This window comes from Ustilago hordei, assembly GCF_900519145.1.
Source record: "Ustilago hordei strain Uho2 genome assembly, contig: UHO2_contig_17, whole genome shotgun sequence".
Lineage (NCBI taxonomy): Eukaryota > Fungi > Basidiomycota > Ustilaginomycetes > Ustilaginales > Ustilaginaceae > Ustilago > Ustilago hordei.
In genome coordinates this window covers 431,351-447,852 of record NW_024545291.1, presented here as the reverse complement: position 1 = coordinate 447,852, position 16,502 = coordinate 431,351, and the positions used below count along the sequence as shown (strand labels likewise).

Here is a 16,502-nt window from a genome sequence, read left to right as displayed (position 1 = left end):
TCTCCATGCTGATTGTATCGCGTCGGCATGTCCGACACACTGACACATCGCTTTTCCTCTCTCTCTTCTGCCTCGAATGGCAAAGGAGACGGGCGGCTGATTCGTTGTCGCTCGATCATCGTTGCCAGCCTTCGCTCTGCAACGCTCCCCAGAAAAGTATATATATATATATATATATATATAAAGTGTTGTTCTCTTCTGCCACCTGTCACTTTGCTCGCTTGCAAGATTTAATTATTACGGGAGCATGGAGTCTACAATCATGAGTATATATATATATATACCTTTCCCGCCACTGACACTCGCTGTCTTGTTCCAGCTGAGTCATAACCATAGACCGTCCACTCCCCTTCATAAGCGTGGCCATGTCAACCTACCCATTGGCATACCTCATATCTCGCTGTCAACCCTGGAGAGTAAGCTGCAGATGCTCCCACCTCGCTTAATTTCCGTCTTCCGGTCCCCGACTAACCTTCCGATCTAACATCTTGGGCCCTCGAAATACCGACGTATCTTAACTGACCTTGTTGGAATTACAACAAGATCTTGTGTCGGTCTAACAATCAAAATTTAGCCGCCAACTTAGCCGCGCAAGGACCAACCTTGTTCCAGCCTGTATTACTTCTCTCACACAAACGCGCAACTTCCAACACAACCACATCGCTCACCATCCTCATCCTTGCTGGTCACCATCTCGAGCTCGTGCATCGGCAGACACTATACCCATCAGCTACACTGTAGCTCAATTCAAGCCTTATCGTCGCATCCTCATCACTCACTAATCTGTTCGGACAACACCCCTTTGGCGACTCTCTCATGCCCGCCGCATTCTAGCTTTCGTCATTCAACACTACTTACGGCAGCCGAATACCTCAAACACCTATACCGTCGCCACACTAGTCAGTTTATCGGCACTTTCGCCCCACACCATGGCCTCCCGCCAACGCAACCGACCACTAATCTCATTCGAAGCCCAACTGCAACAACTAACCCTATTCACCGACCTAGACGCCGAAACCGAAAACCTAGAACAACTCGGACCTATCATTAAACAACTCGACCAGGCCCGACAACAAGATGCCTTCCTTGGCCACCTCAAATCTTTCGTCTCTGCTAAAGACTCGGAGATTGAAGCAATCTGTAACAACAATCATAGCGAATTCGTTGCTGCTGTAGACAAGCTTCTCAAAGTCCGTTCTGGCACCGTTACACTAAAACATCGGATCGCAGAACTAAATGAAGATGTTCAGGCAGGCGGAAGCAGTTTAGGAAACAAGAAAAAGCAACTCTTGGAGACGCAGAGGACAGGAGCGAATGTAGAAGAGGCGATTGAAGCTATGAGGCGCTCTTTAAGGGTATTGGATTTGGCGGGCAGAGTGGAGGCGCTGATTGGCGAGAAGAAATTCTTTGCAGCCTTAAGGAGTCTCGAGGAATTGGAGGAGAGATTGAGAGGAGTGATGGCCTATGAGTTTGCAAAACATATGATGGAAGGCATCCCCCAGATGAGGAATCAGGTCAAGATGGGAGTTACCAAGGAGATGAAAGAATGGCTCTATGAGGTGAGGGAAAAGTCTAGAACAGTTGGGCAGCTGGCCTTGGAAGCGATGGAGAGTAGGCAGAAGAGATGGAGGCTTAAAGCGCAAAAAGATCCACTGTTGAGATTGGCAAAGGTGAATTCGGCAATAGAATTGGTCGTCAACGAAAGAACAGAGTACAATTTTGTGGATAATGAAAAGGTCAAGGTGGATTTTAGACCGTTGTACCAGTGTATACATATTCATGATGCCTTGGATGCAAGGGAGGAGCTGCAGGCGAGTTATCAGGATGATAGGAGGGCGCAGGCGAATTTGCTGCTTAACCAAGGAATCTCGTTTACCAATACCGCAGGTGGAGGCCGAGGTTTCCCGGCATTGCTAGAAGAGATGGTAGGATTCTTTATCGTCGAGCATGACGTTATATCCACCACTCCCTCCTCTTTCCGCTCAGAGTCCGAGGTGGATGATTTATGGGAAACCATGTGTACCCGACTCGTCGAGCTCGTTTCCCTCTCGCTGCGGGATTGTAAAGACACGCGAATCTACGTGTCTGCTAAAACCTCGATCCAACTTTTCATCCAAACCCTCGAAACGCATGGCTTCCCAGTAACAAAACTCAACGCACTTCTTCTCACCTTATTCGAACGTTACGCACATCTTCTACGAGACCGATTCTCACAAGACTTCCAGAGGGCGATGCAAGATACTCAACATCAACCCATGGTTGTCTCCACGCCTGAAGAACTTAACAAAGTTCTCTGCGTATGTTGGTTAAAATCTGGCGATGGGGAGATGCTTCGATCATGCGCTTTCCCACTCTCTCTTCCCTTTTCTCAAACCTATCCGCTGTGTTGTATGGATATAAGGAACCTGGTGGATCAGTATTACAACTTTTCCGAAGGGGTCGGGGGTTACAGGGAGATAGATGAGATCCTCAAACAGACGTTGGATCATCTTTTGATCCATCAGGTGAGCAACGGGATAAGGAAGAGTTTGGATGATACGAAAGGGAATAGTTTGGCTCAGATAAGTCAGATTGTGGTTAATGCTGAACATTTCAATCTTGCTTGTGAGCAGTTGGAAAAACTGTTGGTGGCATTGAGGGCTCCGAGTGGCAGAGGCGGTGGGGGCAAGTTGGAGCTGGGAGCGAGTAAGCATTTTGTGGAAACATTGAGGATTGCTGAGGTCAAGATTGCGGATGCTTTCCGAGGCAAGTTGGATCAATTCCTGGGCTTGGCCGAGTATGATTTCAGTCCAAATACAGCGAGCGGAGGAGGAGGGGGACATTCGCCATGGTTACAAGATACGCTCGATTGGTTGACGACAATGATGCAGTCGGTTCTGATTCTTCTTCCTGCTTCGGTGAAAGAGTCGGTCTATGCAAGCGCATACACCCATCTTGCGGTCTCTCTTTTTGATCGTCACTTGACTGGTCCCGAGTCTCCGGCTTGTGTCAACACTGCAGGTCTCGCCACTCTCTGCCACGACGTTCACTTCTTAGCACAGCAAGCCAAGCAGGATGGGGTGCAGGTGGAAGCGCTGGTAAAGTTCGAAGGTGTTCGACAGACTTTGAGATGCGTATTGGAGGATAAAGTGATGGATTGGGTAATGGCTCTTCAGTCTGGTAAAGGCGGCAAGGGTGAATGGGCGAGTGTGGAGGCAAAGAGGCTGCTTGGCCTATTGGAGAAGTTAGGCAAATGGGGTAGTAGGATAGGAGACGAGGCCGAGATGGCAAAGAGGGCAAGGGAAAGAGACGCTGCGGTACGGCTTATGAATTCAAATGCTGCCTTCCGGAGGTAGCGTCGAGCATTGCAATCCTAAACTACCCGTTGCAGTCGAGACATGGGTGTGTGCAATTGTGAAGGAGCATTGCATCCGTCAGAGAGCACGCAAACAAGGCTGGCACAAGCAATCCAAGTACGAGCAAGAGCCTCAAGAGCAGCAACATTGGTACGATTCATACTATTGAAACAGAGCATCGTCAAGTAAGACATGAAAACCGCGCATCGCTAGCCATGATCAACAGGCGCGTGCGAACAAAGAAAAAAGCAGAGAGCGCCGAGCTATGATCGACACAGCTCAGCATGGGAGCAAGTAGAAGAACCCAAAGCAAGGGTAAGGGCTAAAAGCTGCATAGTAGCAAGATCGGAAGAGAAAGGAAAGCCAAACGAAACCCCCGTGACTAGGACTAGGAAAAGTTGAGAGCAGTGAACCAGTGACTGCGATCTTTTGTACGTATTACTATAGGCGGGTCTCAGACGAATCGCCATTGGATACCATCCAAAATGCCCTTCTCCTTGGCGTCTAGACTCTCGAAGACCTTGGGGCTCATATCCAAGCTCGTCGTTTCGCAACCTGGGCATTCGTCTGTCGCGAACGCGTGAACAGTCTTGCCTTTCCAGGTGATCTCAACTTTTCGACCGCACAGGGAGTTGTGATTCGGGTTGGCGTCGGATGGGTTGTACTGTTCGAAGAGGTCACGCGAAATAGCGACGATAGGGTCAGAGTCCGAGTTGGTGATTCCGCATGCGCCTAGGCCTGTGTCGTAGTAGGTGGCACGGCCGGTGAAGGGGGTGGAAGAGGTGTAGAGGGAGGTGGTGGAGGGGGAGGAAGAGGGGATATCGAATTTGGGGCATGTGTAGCCGTCGATTGTGTGCGGCGAGGAGTTGCCGTCGTTCTTGGGAGGAGCCGGGTTGTAGCTTTTGGGTGGCGTGGCAGGTTGCGATCGCTGAGGCTCGGGCTTGGGCTCCGTGTAGTCCTGCGAAGGCTGAGGCCGAGTCTTCTTGGGCTTCTTGACCATCTTTGGCTGATGTTGCTGCTGCTGCCACTGCGACCAAGAGTCCTTAGAAGGACTCTGCTGAGACTGAGACTGATCGCCTTGCTCGCAATCTTGACCCTTCTCCTGCCCACCATTCTTGGCATCATTTTCACCATCATCTTTGCGAGCAGAAACATGATCGCCGCTGTTCGAAGCCTTGCTAGGATCATCAGTACCAAATCCCTTGAGATAAGTCTCGAGGCTCTTCGCATCTCCGTACTCCTCGTAGTGGTGGAGTGCAACTTCAAGGCTGTGCAGCTGGGCTTCGTAGCCGTCGTGGGCAGAGAGGTCGCCGTGGTCGTCGCCATGTGAACGACGGTAGTTGTTGACGATGGTGGTGTGATGATGGCGACGGACAAGACCGTAGGTGGGAAGACAGCTGACTTGGGCAGTCATGATGACGACTGCAACGGCCAGGAGGTGCGCGGTGGTCGGATTGAAGAACTTCATGCTTGAAGAAGGAATCGAGGTTGTGTACTGTAGAGGGAGAGGGCTCGATCTATGGGAGAGGGGTGGTAGGATATACGACGGAGCAAGTGCTGGAGAAGAGAGAAGCGGAGATTGATGTCAGTTCAAGAGTCGTTGAGATGGTATGGAAGAGTGTCGGACGAGTCGCTGCGGCTTCAGAAAAGAAAAGTGAGAGAGGGATCATGAGGAAGGAAGCCTGGTAATATATGTATCGATAGCTGGCTACAAGACAACCAAGCACGAGAGCAGCGCTACGCGGGACCGACGCGTTCGGCCATAGTGTCAACACGCGACGCAAAGATAGAAACGCGCGCGATGAGAACCGATCCGCCACCATGCCTGCAATACGCCAACTCACCTGGCTGTTTTCCGCCTTTGGGGGAAGCTCTGCGCTGTAAACAAAGGAAAGTGCAGAGAGAAAGCTATCGGATGTGGATCGTGCGCAGAGAAACAAGGGACCCCGAAAAACGAGGGTGATGGCGCAAGGCAAGCCGGCAAGACGTCAGTGATCGTCTTGGTCACTAACGATGCCCGGCATCTGCAGCTTTGACAACGTGCTGAGCTTCTTTTCTTGCTGATTACTCACCAAGCAGAAAGTAAAGTGTACAGGTCGGAGCGAGAACCAACAAGCGAGCGGAATTAGAAGCGGATGAGCAGATGGAAGGAAGAGGGCAAAGGGTGGCGGAGGAGGAGGAGGAGGAGGGGGAGGAGGAGGAAAAGTCTGAGCTTGATCAACAAGGTTGAGGGTGTCTTGCCTCGAACCTTGTGTGCTCCATTTTGACCACTCTTTATACTCCTTCTCGGTGCGCAGAGTCGGGCTGCGCACTCACTTGAACAAGGCAGAGAGGCAGAGAGGCAGAGAGGCAGAGAGGCAGAGAGAAGAGGTGGGGTGGGAACGTCGTGATGCCCACCGACTCACAATGCCTTGAAGGGATGTGACTTTGACAAAGGGGACTTTGATTGCGCAGATGAAGCAAATCGAGTTCGGATGTCGTCAAAGGTTACTCTTTGTCTCAGCACAGCTTACTGCCACTCCAGTTGAGAGCCAAATCACATGACCTTTTGCTTCGCTCTAACATTTCCGCCAACCTCGCTCACCGTCGTTACTCATCATCAACCCACCACCGTTGCTCAGATCGCCCGTCAACACCCTCCTGCCCCTATTGTGATAGCGCGCAATCCTCTGTATCACTGCATTCCACACACGTACATACTGGCTATCCGGAGGGATAAATATGCTTGGCATTGCTTTGTACTTAGTTGCCTTCTTACTATTCGCAATCGCTATCCCTTTGCCTGCTCTTCGCTTGTACATTCCTCAACATTGTTGTGGGCGCGGTGGGCTGGGTGACTGTTGGAAAGCGTGGCAACCCTTCTCAAGCGTCGCACCACTACTTCGACTGCGGATGGAGCAAACCCGCAGCATACCTCATCGATCACGCCCGATACTCCCCATCTTGCTTACAGCACCAAAGACTTGATGTACTGTACTGTAACTTTGTATTGAACAGAGATAAATCTTACAACGTTCTCATCTTCAGCGACGTTCAGGCAAACACCCACCCCTGCTGACCATCAGCCCACTCTCCCAGATCCTTACTGACATTCACCTCCTGGAACTTGATCTTTGTCTCCGCAGCATCCTCCTCCCCCTTTGGCAGTCTAACACCGAAGCCATCTCCGCCAACCCTGGTCTCGTAACACTTGAAGCCAGCATTGCTTAGCTCCTGGATCAACTCTTTCACCTTCTCCTCCTCAAACTCATCCGGCAGAAGCGTCACTGCACAACCTCCACCACCGGCACCGGTCAACTTAGTTGCAAGCTGAGCAGGAGCAAAGCTTTCGGTCTTGTTCTTGATCAACTCGAGCGAAGGGTGTGATACTTGAAGATCGACGAGCTCGGCATGGTTCTGCTTGATCAACTCTCCTAGTTGCGCGACGAGGTCATCGCGCGAAAGCGCACAAGTACCACTGAGGATCTGCTTTGCCGAATCCGCAATCGCCTGAATTCTAGCAAGGGCCGCGTTCAGCCGTTGCGGGTCAGCTTGCTTCTGTGCGGCTACGTGAGCGATCAATTTCTTGCCCTCCCTTCCTACACAGCTATCGACCAGCAAGAAGCGGAAAGAAGAGAAACCCTTCAACTTCTCCATCTTGTTCGCATTGAGCGTGTTGATCGGATGAGCACGAGTGAAAGCGATTGCACCTCCGTGAACTGCTACCGAGTTATCCACTCCGGATGGAGTACCGTGAATCACTTTCTCGGACAAGAAAGCCCATTGGTTGACATACGCCGAGTCATCAGCTTCCACCTCGCCCTTAGGAGCGGCAATGCGACCATAGAGAATGTTGAGCGCTGCTGCGAGACAAGAGCTCAAAGCAGCACTCGATCCTAAACCTGCACCGATAGGCAGAGCCGATCGCAACACGAACGCTTGAGCTCGCGCATCAGCTTGACCGGCAATGCACATGTACAGAACAAGGAAAGCAATTGAAGCAGCATGACTTCTCTCGCTCTCGTTGACTGTCTCACCTACCACCTTTTCAATTGCACCCACCAATCCGGCATCCAGCGAGTCGGGCACTGGTCCACCAGCCTGAATCGAATCAGGCACCGCACCCCAGGGCAATTCGCTGATGTTCCAAGCGTGCACGACACCTAGATCAGGCAAGTCGAGCGAGATCTTGCCATCCTTCCTGGGCGAAACATTGGCATAGCACCTAAGCGCCACCGACCCAGCAATCGCAGTGACACCGTGCACCACAGCGTGCTCTCCGAACAGTATGACCTTGCCTGGCGCGCTAACTACAATCGAGGTGGGGCTGTTCGGCGGCGGGTGGTCTTGAGCCAAGCCCGGTTCCCCCTCACCGCCGCGAGTCTCGAGTTTAGCCGTGTTCATATCCTCCACCAAACTAGCCACCTTATCCTGCTGAGCGTGGTCGGTATGCAAAGGAGTGCGTTCGTAGGTGATAAGATCTGGGGAAGCAGCACGCGAGCTCTCGATTGTCGAGGGGAAACGGCTACTAGATCGAGTGGAAGAATAAGGTTTGGGTCGAATGGCACCAGCTTGCAAAAGTGCATTCTGCAGATCATCGAGCAGATCGCGCTCGTCTTCGATACCGACGCAAAGACGGATCAAGTCCTCGGGCATACCACGTGCGGCCCGCACCTTGGGATCGATCGAAGCATGCGACATGAGACAAGGCATTGAGATCAAACTGTTGACACAGCCGAAAGAGACCGAGATACCCCAAAGCCTTGTAGCACCCACGATGCGTTCCGAAAGCGCCTTGTCACCAGTGACAAAGCTAAGCACCGAACCTGGTCCAGCAGCCTGCTTGTCGTGAATAGCCTTGGAGGGGTGGGATGCCAGACCAGGGTAGTTGACCTTGAAACCCAACGAGTCCAAGTAGTGGGCTACAGTGATTGCACTGGCCTGCTGCCTATCCATACGAACAGCGAGAGTCTTGATACCACGAAGCAACAAGAACGAGTCCATGGGAGTGAGCGCATTACCAATCGAATTGATGGTGAATGCAATCTGTTTGCCCAGATCGTCACGATCGCAAGCAATGACACCAGCCATGAGATCGTGGTGACCGGAAAGATACTTTGTACCCGAATCGTAGACGACGTCTACGCCCAACTCGAGCGGACGCATGAGGTAGGGCGACATCATAGTGTTGTCCACCACGACGACCGCATCTGGGGCCCACTTCTTAGCGGCAGCTGCACATCGCTGAAGATCACAGATCTTGAGACAAGGGTTGGTGGGAGTTTCGAGCAACACCATGCTGACTTTTCCGCACAAGCCAGCAGCAACATCACGGGCACGCTTCTGAAGCATCTCTTCGACCTTGGAAGCGTCGGTGGTGTCGACGTGATCGGTGTGGATGTTTTGGTGTGAAGCCAAATAGCCGAGCAAACGGTTGGTGCCACCGTAAAGGTCATCACCAGCAATAATGCGTTCACCGGCCTTGACGATGCGAGCGATGACATCGAGACAAGCCATACCGGAGGAAACGGCGAAACTGTACTTGCAGTTCTGAAGCTGGCAGAGATGATGCTGAAGCATCGAACGGGTGGGGTTGCCCGAACGTGAGTAGTCGAACTCGGCGCCGGGCAAGCCTTTGAAGGTGGCCGACATGTAGATGGGAGCAGAGGAGGAACCGTACTGGTCTTTATGGTTGGGGTCGTCTACGGTAGCACATTGAGTGGCGAAGCGGTAGCCGTTGGGACCACGACGATCTTTGTGCGAGATGAAGGGGAGCTGTTTGATGCCGGAAGAAGAAGCATCGTCGTCAATGTCGGAAGGCTCGGGGGAAGTGGGAATTGAGGAGTCGAGGGAGGCGACGTCAGAGGCGACGTCGGTGTTGCTGAACGGAGTCACCGTGGAAGCCTGAGAGGAGGAGACACTGTAGGTGTCGCGATGAGAAGTCATGCTGGTCTATCGAGAGTTTAGTGGTGGCCAAATGTGATGTTGATGCCAAAGCAGTTGCGATTAGGACGCCGGCTTAGCGTGATGCTGAGGTTGGCTGAAAGAGGGCCTCGACTGTATTCTGCCTCTCTTGAGCGTAGGGAAGAGCAGTATTGACGATGATGTATGGTGAGAAGAAAGGATGGCGAAGCGTAGTCAACTCTTTCCTCCCCTTGACCAACACAGGTAACACACGCAGGCAACACACACACACGCAATCCTCCTCCCGGCAAACGGCGATTGACGGAAAAGGGCGAAAGGCGAGTCATTATTTTGGCGGTGTGAAAGAGCCCCACTTTTCCTCTCAATGGCGTGCTTTCTGCCTATCGTATCGGGCCCGTGCAATCTTCCCGATCTTGCTCCACTCTCGGAACTCGGACACTTGTCCAACCCTTGCAACTGTTGATGCCACATACACACTCTTTAACGCCCTTCCAGCCGCTGCTCATCCCTCATCCATCCTGCCTTACTCGACCACGATTCACAATGGCATCTCAACCGCCCTCACAGACAGACAAGAGACCCGACTCTCGCCGGTTGGCAGACTTTGCAGCAAAAGCGGCCGAAGCCTTCGTCTCTGCCTACTACGCAGCATCAGACTCTCCACAACGGACGAACCTCGTACCCACACTGTATTTGCCGAACTCTTCGATCGTTTGGAACGGTACGCCTGTCAGTGGACAGCAGGAATTGACGGCCATGTTGAACAGTATGCCGGGGAGTAAACATGAGGTGCAGGCGTTCGATTGTCATGCTGTTGGAGGTAGCGTTGATGGTGGTAAGTGTCACCTTGCCGGATGCTGTACCTTTCTTTTCCCTTTTTTGGCCGTCGAAAACAGCCTCGGATGGCTTTGGATAGAAGGGAAACATGCCTGCGCTCGCTCAGCTTGATAGAGTCGGGAAGATCTACTTTCTTGGTCGTATCCAACAGCAACGCTCTCTCCCGCGAAGCTATGGTGGCTCCAACAAAAGTCAACAATGGCGCAAAGGCGAGAGCAAGAGGCAACATCAACCACAGACCCCAAACTTACCATCTTCTCTGATCGATGGATGAATACCTGTGCAAGGTGCTGTACGATCGGAAGACAGAAGTTCTGAAAGTCCGGGTCGCTTTCCATAAGGGTTCGATACTCATTCTAAAGGTTCAGCGTTGTATCGAGTAGTATATGAAGCAAACATCTCCTCCCCTCTCTCCCCTTTCCCCTTTTCCCCTTTCCCCTTTTCCCCTTCCCCCTTGCACCCTATTTAATCAGTCCCATATACTAACATACCCTCTCGTTTCTGTCGAAACCCTGCATCGGGGTCATTCAGCAACATTCGTCCCCCCTTCACTAATCCTCAGCGTCTCAGGCACAGTATCGCATCACACCCCCGAATCATCATCAGCCCTAGCGGCCACAACATCAACCGCACCGAAATCAGCCACCGCCTCCACCCACGGTGCGAATCGAAATCGAGGAAACTTTGACCCAGACGCACCGATAACTTCACATCCAAGAGCGTTCAGTCAGAACTTTGTGTTGGTGGATGCAGCACAAGTTGGTGCCGGAGAGGGAGGGGTCGCCTGTGCTAGTACAACGGGAAAGGATGGCAGTATTACGTTGAGCGGCAAGTTTTTTGTTCAGGCTGACAATTTCCGGTTTGTCGGCTGAAGGCTTTCCGTCGTCAACGTCAGAAAGAGCAGTAACATATAGAGAATGTTTGCACTTTTACCTCACCAGAGCGAGCAAAAGGCTACTCAGGGCCAAGGTCGCACTTGAAAACAAGGTCAGGTCTGGGAAGCAAAGGTGGCATAGCATTCCAAAGAAGCGCGAGAGAAGACAGAGTTCAGTATAGAATGATACCATGTACCAACAGCATTTGATCAAAACATCAAAAAGCCTCGTCTCTGGCGCAAATTGCAAGCCCGATGATCATCTGGCACCAAGACTATTCTCAGAGGTTGAGAAGTTGCATAGCCTAGACGAAAGCAGGCGTATAAAGTACAAAAGAACGCATCGTACTGATCAAATTGTCAAGAGCTATAAAGGTCGCAAGAGGAGCAGAGGAATGTCTAGAAGTTTGTACTGCTAAAATGTTGAGCATTGAAGTGAAAGCCATTTTGACCGCTTGTATCGTCAATCTTGCGTTCGGCGGGTTGCGAATAGAAGTGAATATCTTCATCCACCACCCCTTTCGCCATGATGCGGTTTGAGTCTGAGTTGGTAGGGAAGGGTGATACTGAGCTTTGACTTGTAGGGAAATCTGCTCTTATACCCAGCTCTGCTGATAGATTAGATACGGATGAATGGCAAGATGTTGTAGATGAGAATGAAAGTTGGGGTAAACCTCTAATTTGCCTTCTTTGGCCCATCTTGTCGCATTCTGGCATGTGTGATTGCGTCTCTTGTGTGTCTGACGTGGAATCCCTCCTGCCTCTCTTCCCCCCAACCACACTAAACGCGATTTCGTCGACCATACAAACATCTCCCCCAGCCACCCAGCTCCTTAAATCCTCAAAAGTAGCACCAATACTAGGAGCAGTAGCAACCCGACTCCACTCCCTTCTTCCATTCACAACCTCCCTCAGAACGTCTCTTTCGCTTCTAAACTCTCCCTCAACCTCCCCACGCCCGCCAATGCTAAAGGCGATGGATTGGGAACGGGAATAACCTTGGTTTACACTTGATCTAATCTTCCAACCCAGGTTTGCTAACGCATTCTGCGTATCCTCATCTATATCGCTTGTCCTGGGTGTAGGCTTTGAAGAACAAGAGGAAGAGGCGAAGGAGGAAGAGGCGAAGGAGGAAGAGGCGAAGGAGGAAGAGGGGGAGGTAGAGGAAAAGTGAGGGGAGAGTGCGAAAGCTGTCGGTCGATGCGAAAAGTGTTTTTTCACTGCCAAAGTGTAGGTCCTTTGTGATCCTGAGGCTGTGATTGAAGTTGATGATGGGCTGTTCATTTTGCGACTCTATGGAATGTATATCGTTCCTCGTTCGAAAGCTTATTTGGCGAGATGGATGCGGGTCTTCAGTTTGATGGATCGATGCAAACGGGTGTAGCCTGTGTGAATATGTTATTGTTTGAGCCGGCGAGAATGTCCCTTCTGGGGAAGGTGTAAGGTAGTTGCTTTTCCGTTGTCCAAACAGATGCCGAAGCTTGGAATTTGTCCTGAGAGCGAGTTGATCGAAGAGATAGGGTCGGGTGGCAGATGGTGGATGATGGGTGGTGGATGATATGAACTTCTACCCCTCAAAACGCGTTCCTGAGCCACTTTACGCGTCAACCGCGTCCAATTTACGCGCTATCGACACGTGCAAATGCGGTCTAACATCTTCCACTTTCCTCCTTCCACTTTCCTGCTTCCGTCACGGTGTACACTTCTCGCACCCTCGCCCAACTCATCATCCTCTCTGCCGAACCAAAACGAGATCCTTTTCCACCGTCACAGCGATAAGAAGCGATCGACTCTTGCAACACAAGAGAGTCTCGGATGGTGAGGAGTGGTTCGGAACGGGAGCAGTGTGTGAGATCCAGGAAGATATAGCTTTGCATTCGAACAATAAAGGTGTAGTAAGCGACGAGCAGAAGAGGAGAGAGAAGATCGTGTCACTTGAACGAGAACTGAATGTAGGTGTGCATGGATGTGTTGCGGTAAGCATGGATGTGCTTTGTCCAGCATCGTGGCTTGAAAGAATGGCAAACATAGGAGCCGAGTAGCTGCCAAGACTGCGACCACCATTGATACTGGTGCTGGTGATGCGGACACTGCAGTCGTCGAAGAGCAATTCTCGAGGCCGTCTCGCCCGTCCGACTATCTATGCAGACTACTTTCGGCCAGGCTCGACAATCACTCCGTCTTAGCAAAGTACTCAACCACCACCGCAGGCCTGTAGCTGTCATCAGGCATACTTTCCATCCTTGGATGATACTTTTCACCCCTTTGCACGAAAAACTTTGGTTCCCACTTGTCAGCGTTTTCCTCTCTCTCCTTTGCTAAGGCTCTCTGTTTCTCCTCAATCGCACTCTTACTCTCTGTTGCCTTGTCCAGATTTTTCTCCTTAATTGCCTGGGTCACCTTAGACCATAGTCTCCTCGATTCGTTTTCCTCCTGCTGTTCCTCGGGAATGACCTCCTTTTGAACAATTGTTGCTTTATGAGCATCGAACAACTCGTCGTGCTTACCGGAACTGCTGTCTTTGTAATCCATGGAATCACTCCACTTTCCGGAAATGTCACCAATACACTTGCCAGCCTTGGTAACTTTGCCACCGATCGCATTGTAGGTACCAGTAAAGTAACCCTTGGTCTTAAACTCGACATCACAACTCAAGTCGTTGGCCTCGTTGCGGATCTTACTCGTATCGCCCAACTCCAATACCATCCTACCGAACAAAATACCTCTAGCGTACATGTTGGGCATGGAAATCACGTACTCTCCATCCTGCTGTTTATCCAACAACACCACCCGATTCTCTCCTCCCATAATCGTAGCAGCCGAGTTACCCAAGAACTTGGATTTAGGCTTGAGTTCTCCATAGATCAAAAGATTGTTTTCCGGAGAAAGATAGTAGTAAGCGGAGATGGGAGGATGGTGGGAGACTTGCTCGGCGATGTAGTAACCTTTGGTACCGTCGGTGTAGTTGTAAGTGCATCTGAAAAACTCGCCCAAAATAGGGTTATAGGGTTTCTTGACACCTTTAGGTTTGATATGCCAACCAGAGAGATAGTAGCGGGTTACTTGAAGAAAGCGTTGCTCGGGGGAGGAGAGTTTACCAGCACCAAAGATAAGGTCGGGGTGAGACATGAAGTCGGTGATACGTTCTAGCATGGATCTTGGTTCGAGGACGAATGTGGGGAGTGTAACTTTGGAAAGGTCCATGCCTATGCGAAGTTGACCGATGAGGGAGATGAGAATGTTTCCGGCTTCTTCGTCGAGTTCTTCGGTGTCATCGGCGGAAGCACCTTCAGGGGGACGATCTTCTTTGGTGGGTTTGATGTGCGATTTGGCACCTGAGACGGCCGAGCCGACATGGTCGAGGAGGCCCATATTTGGCAACGATCAAGGCGGAAGAGGAAAGATGGACAAAGGGTTGAGGTAGGTGCTGTTGGCGAAAGTTGCTGAGAGAAGCAACTGCTCTCTATCGCTGATGCAATGCAGAGCTGAGAAAGGATTGTTGTGAGCTGGCAAGCGGTCCTACTTTGAGTTGGTTCGCACTTTAGCCTGGACAGCAAGGGATGGGATGGAATGGGATGCGTCGCTGTGCGTGTGGGCGTAGAATGAAACGCCAACAAGCAGAATGCGGGTGACGAGCTTGGCAGGCGGACAATCGCAAAGGAAGAATTGAATCTGCGGTATTGGTGTTCGCGATGATAGTTGATGGATGGTGGTGGAGGGCAGAAACGGCGAGGAGGAGGATGATGATGATGATGATGATCGTGACAAGCCCACAAGGCAGAGAAAGAGAGAGCAAAGGGGAAATTATTACTGTTTCCCAACTTGACAGGGGCAGCAGCGCACAGCAAAAGGCCAATCTGTCTCACTGGGGCGCAGCAGCAATATCGTCATCCGGGGCACAGAACCGCACCGTGCGTTTTTGGTTTTTTTTTTTTTTTTTTTTTTTTTTATTGTTTTTTTTTGCGTGCGTGTGTGTCGTCGTCATTTTTTGTCGCTTTGGATCAACGCTGGCCGCCTCGGCGATTTTTGGCTCAATTTCTGCACTTTCAAAGTCTCTCTCTGTGTATGTGAATGATCTATTAAAAGTCATCAAATACGTGCAAAATTGTTGGAAAGGAGCTGAGAAATTGAGGGAGAAAAAATGTTAAATTGCCTATCTCGACAGAGTCGCCTGCCAGCTCCCAGCCACACACACACACACACACACACACACACACACACACACACACACTGTTCAGCAGCTGATGAGTCATGTTGAGGAAAGTGCAATCAGGGCAGTCAAGCAAGCGGTAAATCATTGGCATTCAAAAGGGAACTAAGTACAAAGCAATAACAGAAGTAAATATACTCCTGTTGTCAGTTGATGTGTGTGTATAGATGAAAGTGACACATATGAGGATGTGCTGTTGTCAAGTGGGATAGGGGTATTGGTGGGGAATGTTGAGCATTGGTGGGAGTTGACAGGTGGTGATGCCAAGTGAAGTTTGCAGTTGTGTTAGAGCATGAGCATGCAGTCATGTGATTTCACTGTCCCCCTCACAAACTGAACAAACAGAGGGGTTGAGATCCATCATGCCAAGACATTTCCAGGTGCACATTAGGATGTGTTGGGATACTGGCTTTGTTAGGTAGTCTGCATCATTATAGTCAGTCTTAATGTATTGCATGACAATATCACCCTCCAGGACGTGATTTCGGATGAGATGTGTCACAGGACCTGCACAGGAGATCAGGTCTGTGCAGGAAGATCCGAGATGAAGATGAAGATGTGGTGCACCAAAAAAAAGGCACACGAAATGTGACATCAACTGTAAGACAGGTTTCCAGTTGATTTGTTTGAAGGATAGTGCAGAGTTTGCCATCAAGGGTGTGGTCAATATTTCTTGTGTTCAGTGGTCACAGTGCCATCAAGGTGCTTCATAGCTGCAGGCCAGTTGGACAGGATGCCTCTGAAGTGGGGGTTCCAAGCATACCAGTTTTTGGTCATGAGCTTGGGGGCTTCTTTTAGGGTGTTGTGGGTGTGAGAGAGTCATTGGTGGAAGTCGGATTGGCATGAGGGTTTCTTGTATGCATTGGAGTTCTTTGCTTTGTTGTGTTTGGTTAGTTCAATGAGCATACCCCTGAGTACTTTGGGGTTGAGTTTCAAGATGGTGTCAATGTTGTATTGGGTTTCATTGCCATCATCATCATTGTCAGAATCATAGCATAAAGGGGTTTCTGTGCCAATCAGCATTTGCCTATGTGGTGCAGTGGGAGCTCTTTCCTTGTGTGGTTTGTCAGACAGATTGCTGCTCTTGGCATCTGGATCACAGGTTTGTGGGGGCATGCTGGTTTGTCAAGCTTGGTGGAGGCAGGCCCTTTCTTTGGGTGGTGGAGGCAGGTGAGGATATGGGTCAGACAGCATGGCAGGGTGAGGCAGTGTTCCTACAGCAGAGCATTCAGACTCTTAATCTGTTAAGGAATGCACAATCAGGGTGGTCAAGCAAGAGGCAAAATTGTTGGCATTCAAAAGGATCTAAGTACAAAGCAATGGCAGAAGTATATATGTCTCT

The 16,502-nt window shown here is 50.7% G+C and overlaps 7 protein-coding genes across 7 annotated transcripts; 2 read left to right on the top strand and 5 right to left on the bottom strand.

Moving 5' to 3' along the window:
* Nucleotides 1-929: 929 nt before the first annotated feature.
* Nucleotides 930-3,335, top strand: UHO2_06214 (uncharacterized protein; the record flags this gene model as incomplete). Its single annotated transcript, XM_041560437.1, has 1 exon — nt 930-3,335. The coding sequence occupies one exon, from the start codon at nt 930-932 to the stop codon at nt 3,333-3,335; it is 2,406 nt and encodes an 801-aa protein (XP_041416371.1).
* A 454-nt stretch (nt 3,336-3,789) lies between these two features.
* Nucleotides 3,790-4,803, bottom strand: UHO2_06213 (uncharacterized protein; the record flags this gene model as incomplete). Its single annotated transcript, XM_041560436.1, has 1 exon — nt 3,790-4,803. The coding sequence occupies one exon, from the start codon at nt 4,801-4,803 to the stop codon at nt 3,790-3,792; it is 1,014 nt and encodes a 337-aa protein (XP_041416370.1).
* Nucleotides 4,804-6,368: 1,565 nt separating this feature from the next.
* On the bottom strand, nt 6,369-9,260 carry UHO2_06212 (uncharacterized protein; the record flags this gene model as incomplete). The annotated part of the gene is made up of 1 exon (XM_041560435.1): nt 6,369-9,260. The coding sequence occupies one exon, from the start codon at nt 9,258-9,260 to the stop codon at nt 6,369-6,371; it is 2,892 nt and encodes a 963-aa protein (XP_041416369.1).
* A 522-nt stretch (nt 9,261-9,782) lies between these two features.
* UHO2_06211 (uncharacterized protein) lies at nt 9,783-10,948 on the top strand (the record flags this gene model as incomplete). Its single annotated transcript, XM_041560434.1, has 2 exons — nt 9,783-10,074; nt 10,608-10,948. 2 exons carry the CDS (start codon nt 9,783-9,785, stop codon nt 10,946-10,948), a joined length of 633 nt encoding a protein of 210 aa, XP_041416368.1.
* Nucleotides 10,949-11,349: 401 nt separating this feature from the next.
* On the bottom strand, nt 11,350-12,234 carry UHO2_06210 (uncharacterized protein; the record flags this gene model as incomplete). The annotated part of the gene is made up of 1 exon (XM_041560433.1): nt 11,350-12,234. One exon carries the CDS (start codon nt 12,232-12,234, stop codon nt 11,350-11,352), a length of 885 nt encoding a protein of 294 aa, XP_041416367.1.
* Nucleotides 12,235-13,122: 888 nt separating this feature from the next.
* Nucleotides 13,123-14,322, bottom strand: UHO2_06209 (uncharacterized protein; the record flags this gene model as incomplete). Its single annotated transcript, XM_041560432.1, has 1 exon — nt 13,123-14,322. The coding sequence occupies one exon, from the start codon at nt 14,320-14,322 to the stop codon at nt 13,123-13,125; it is 1,200 nt and encodes a 399-aa protein (XP_041416366.1).
* A 1,657-nt stretch (nt 14,323-15,979) lies between these two features.
* On the bottom strand, nt 15,980-16,276 carry UHO2_06208 (uncharacterized protein; the record flags this gene model as incomplete). Its single annotated transcript, XM_041560431.1, has 1 exon — nt 15,980-16,276. The coding sequence occupies one exon, from the start codon at nt 16,274-16,276 to the stop codon at nt 15,980-15,982; it is 297 nt and encodes a 98-aa protein (XP_041416365.1).
* Between the last annotated feature and the right edge of the window lie 226 nt (nt 16,277-16,502).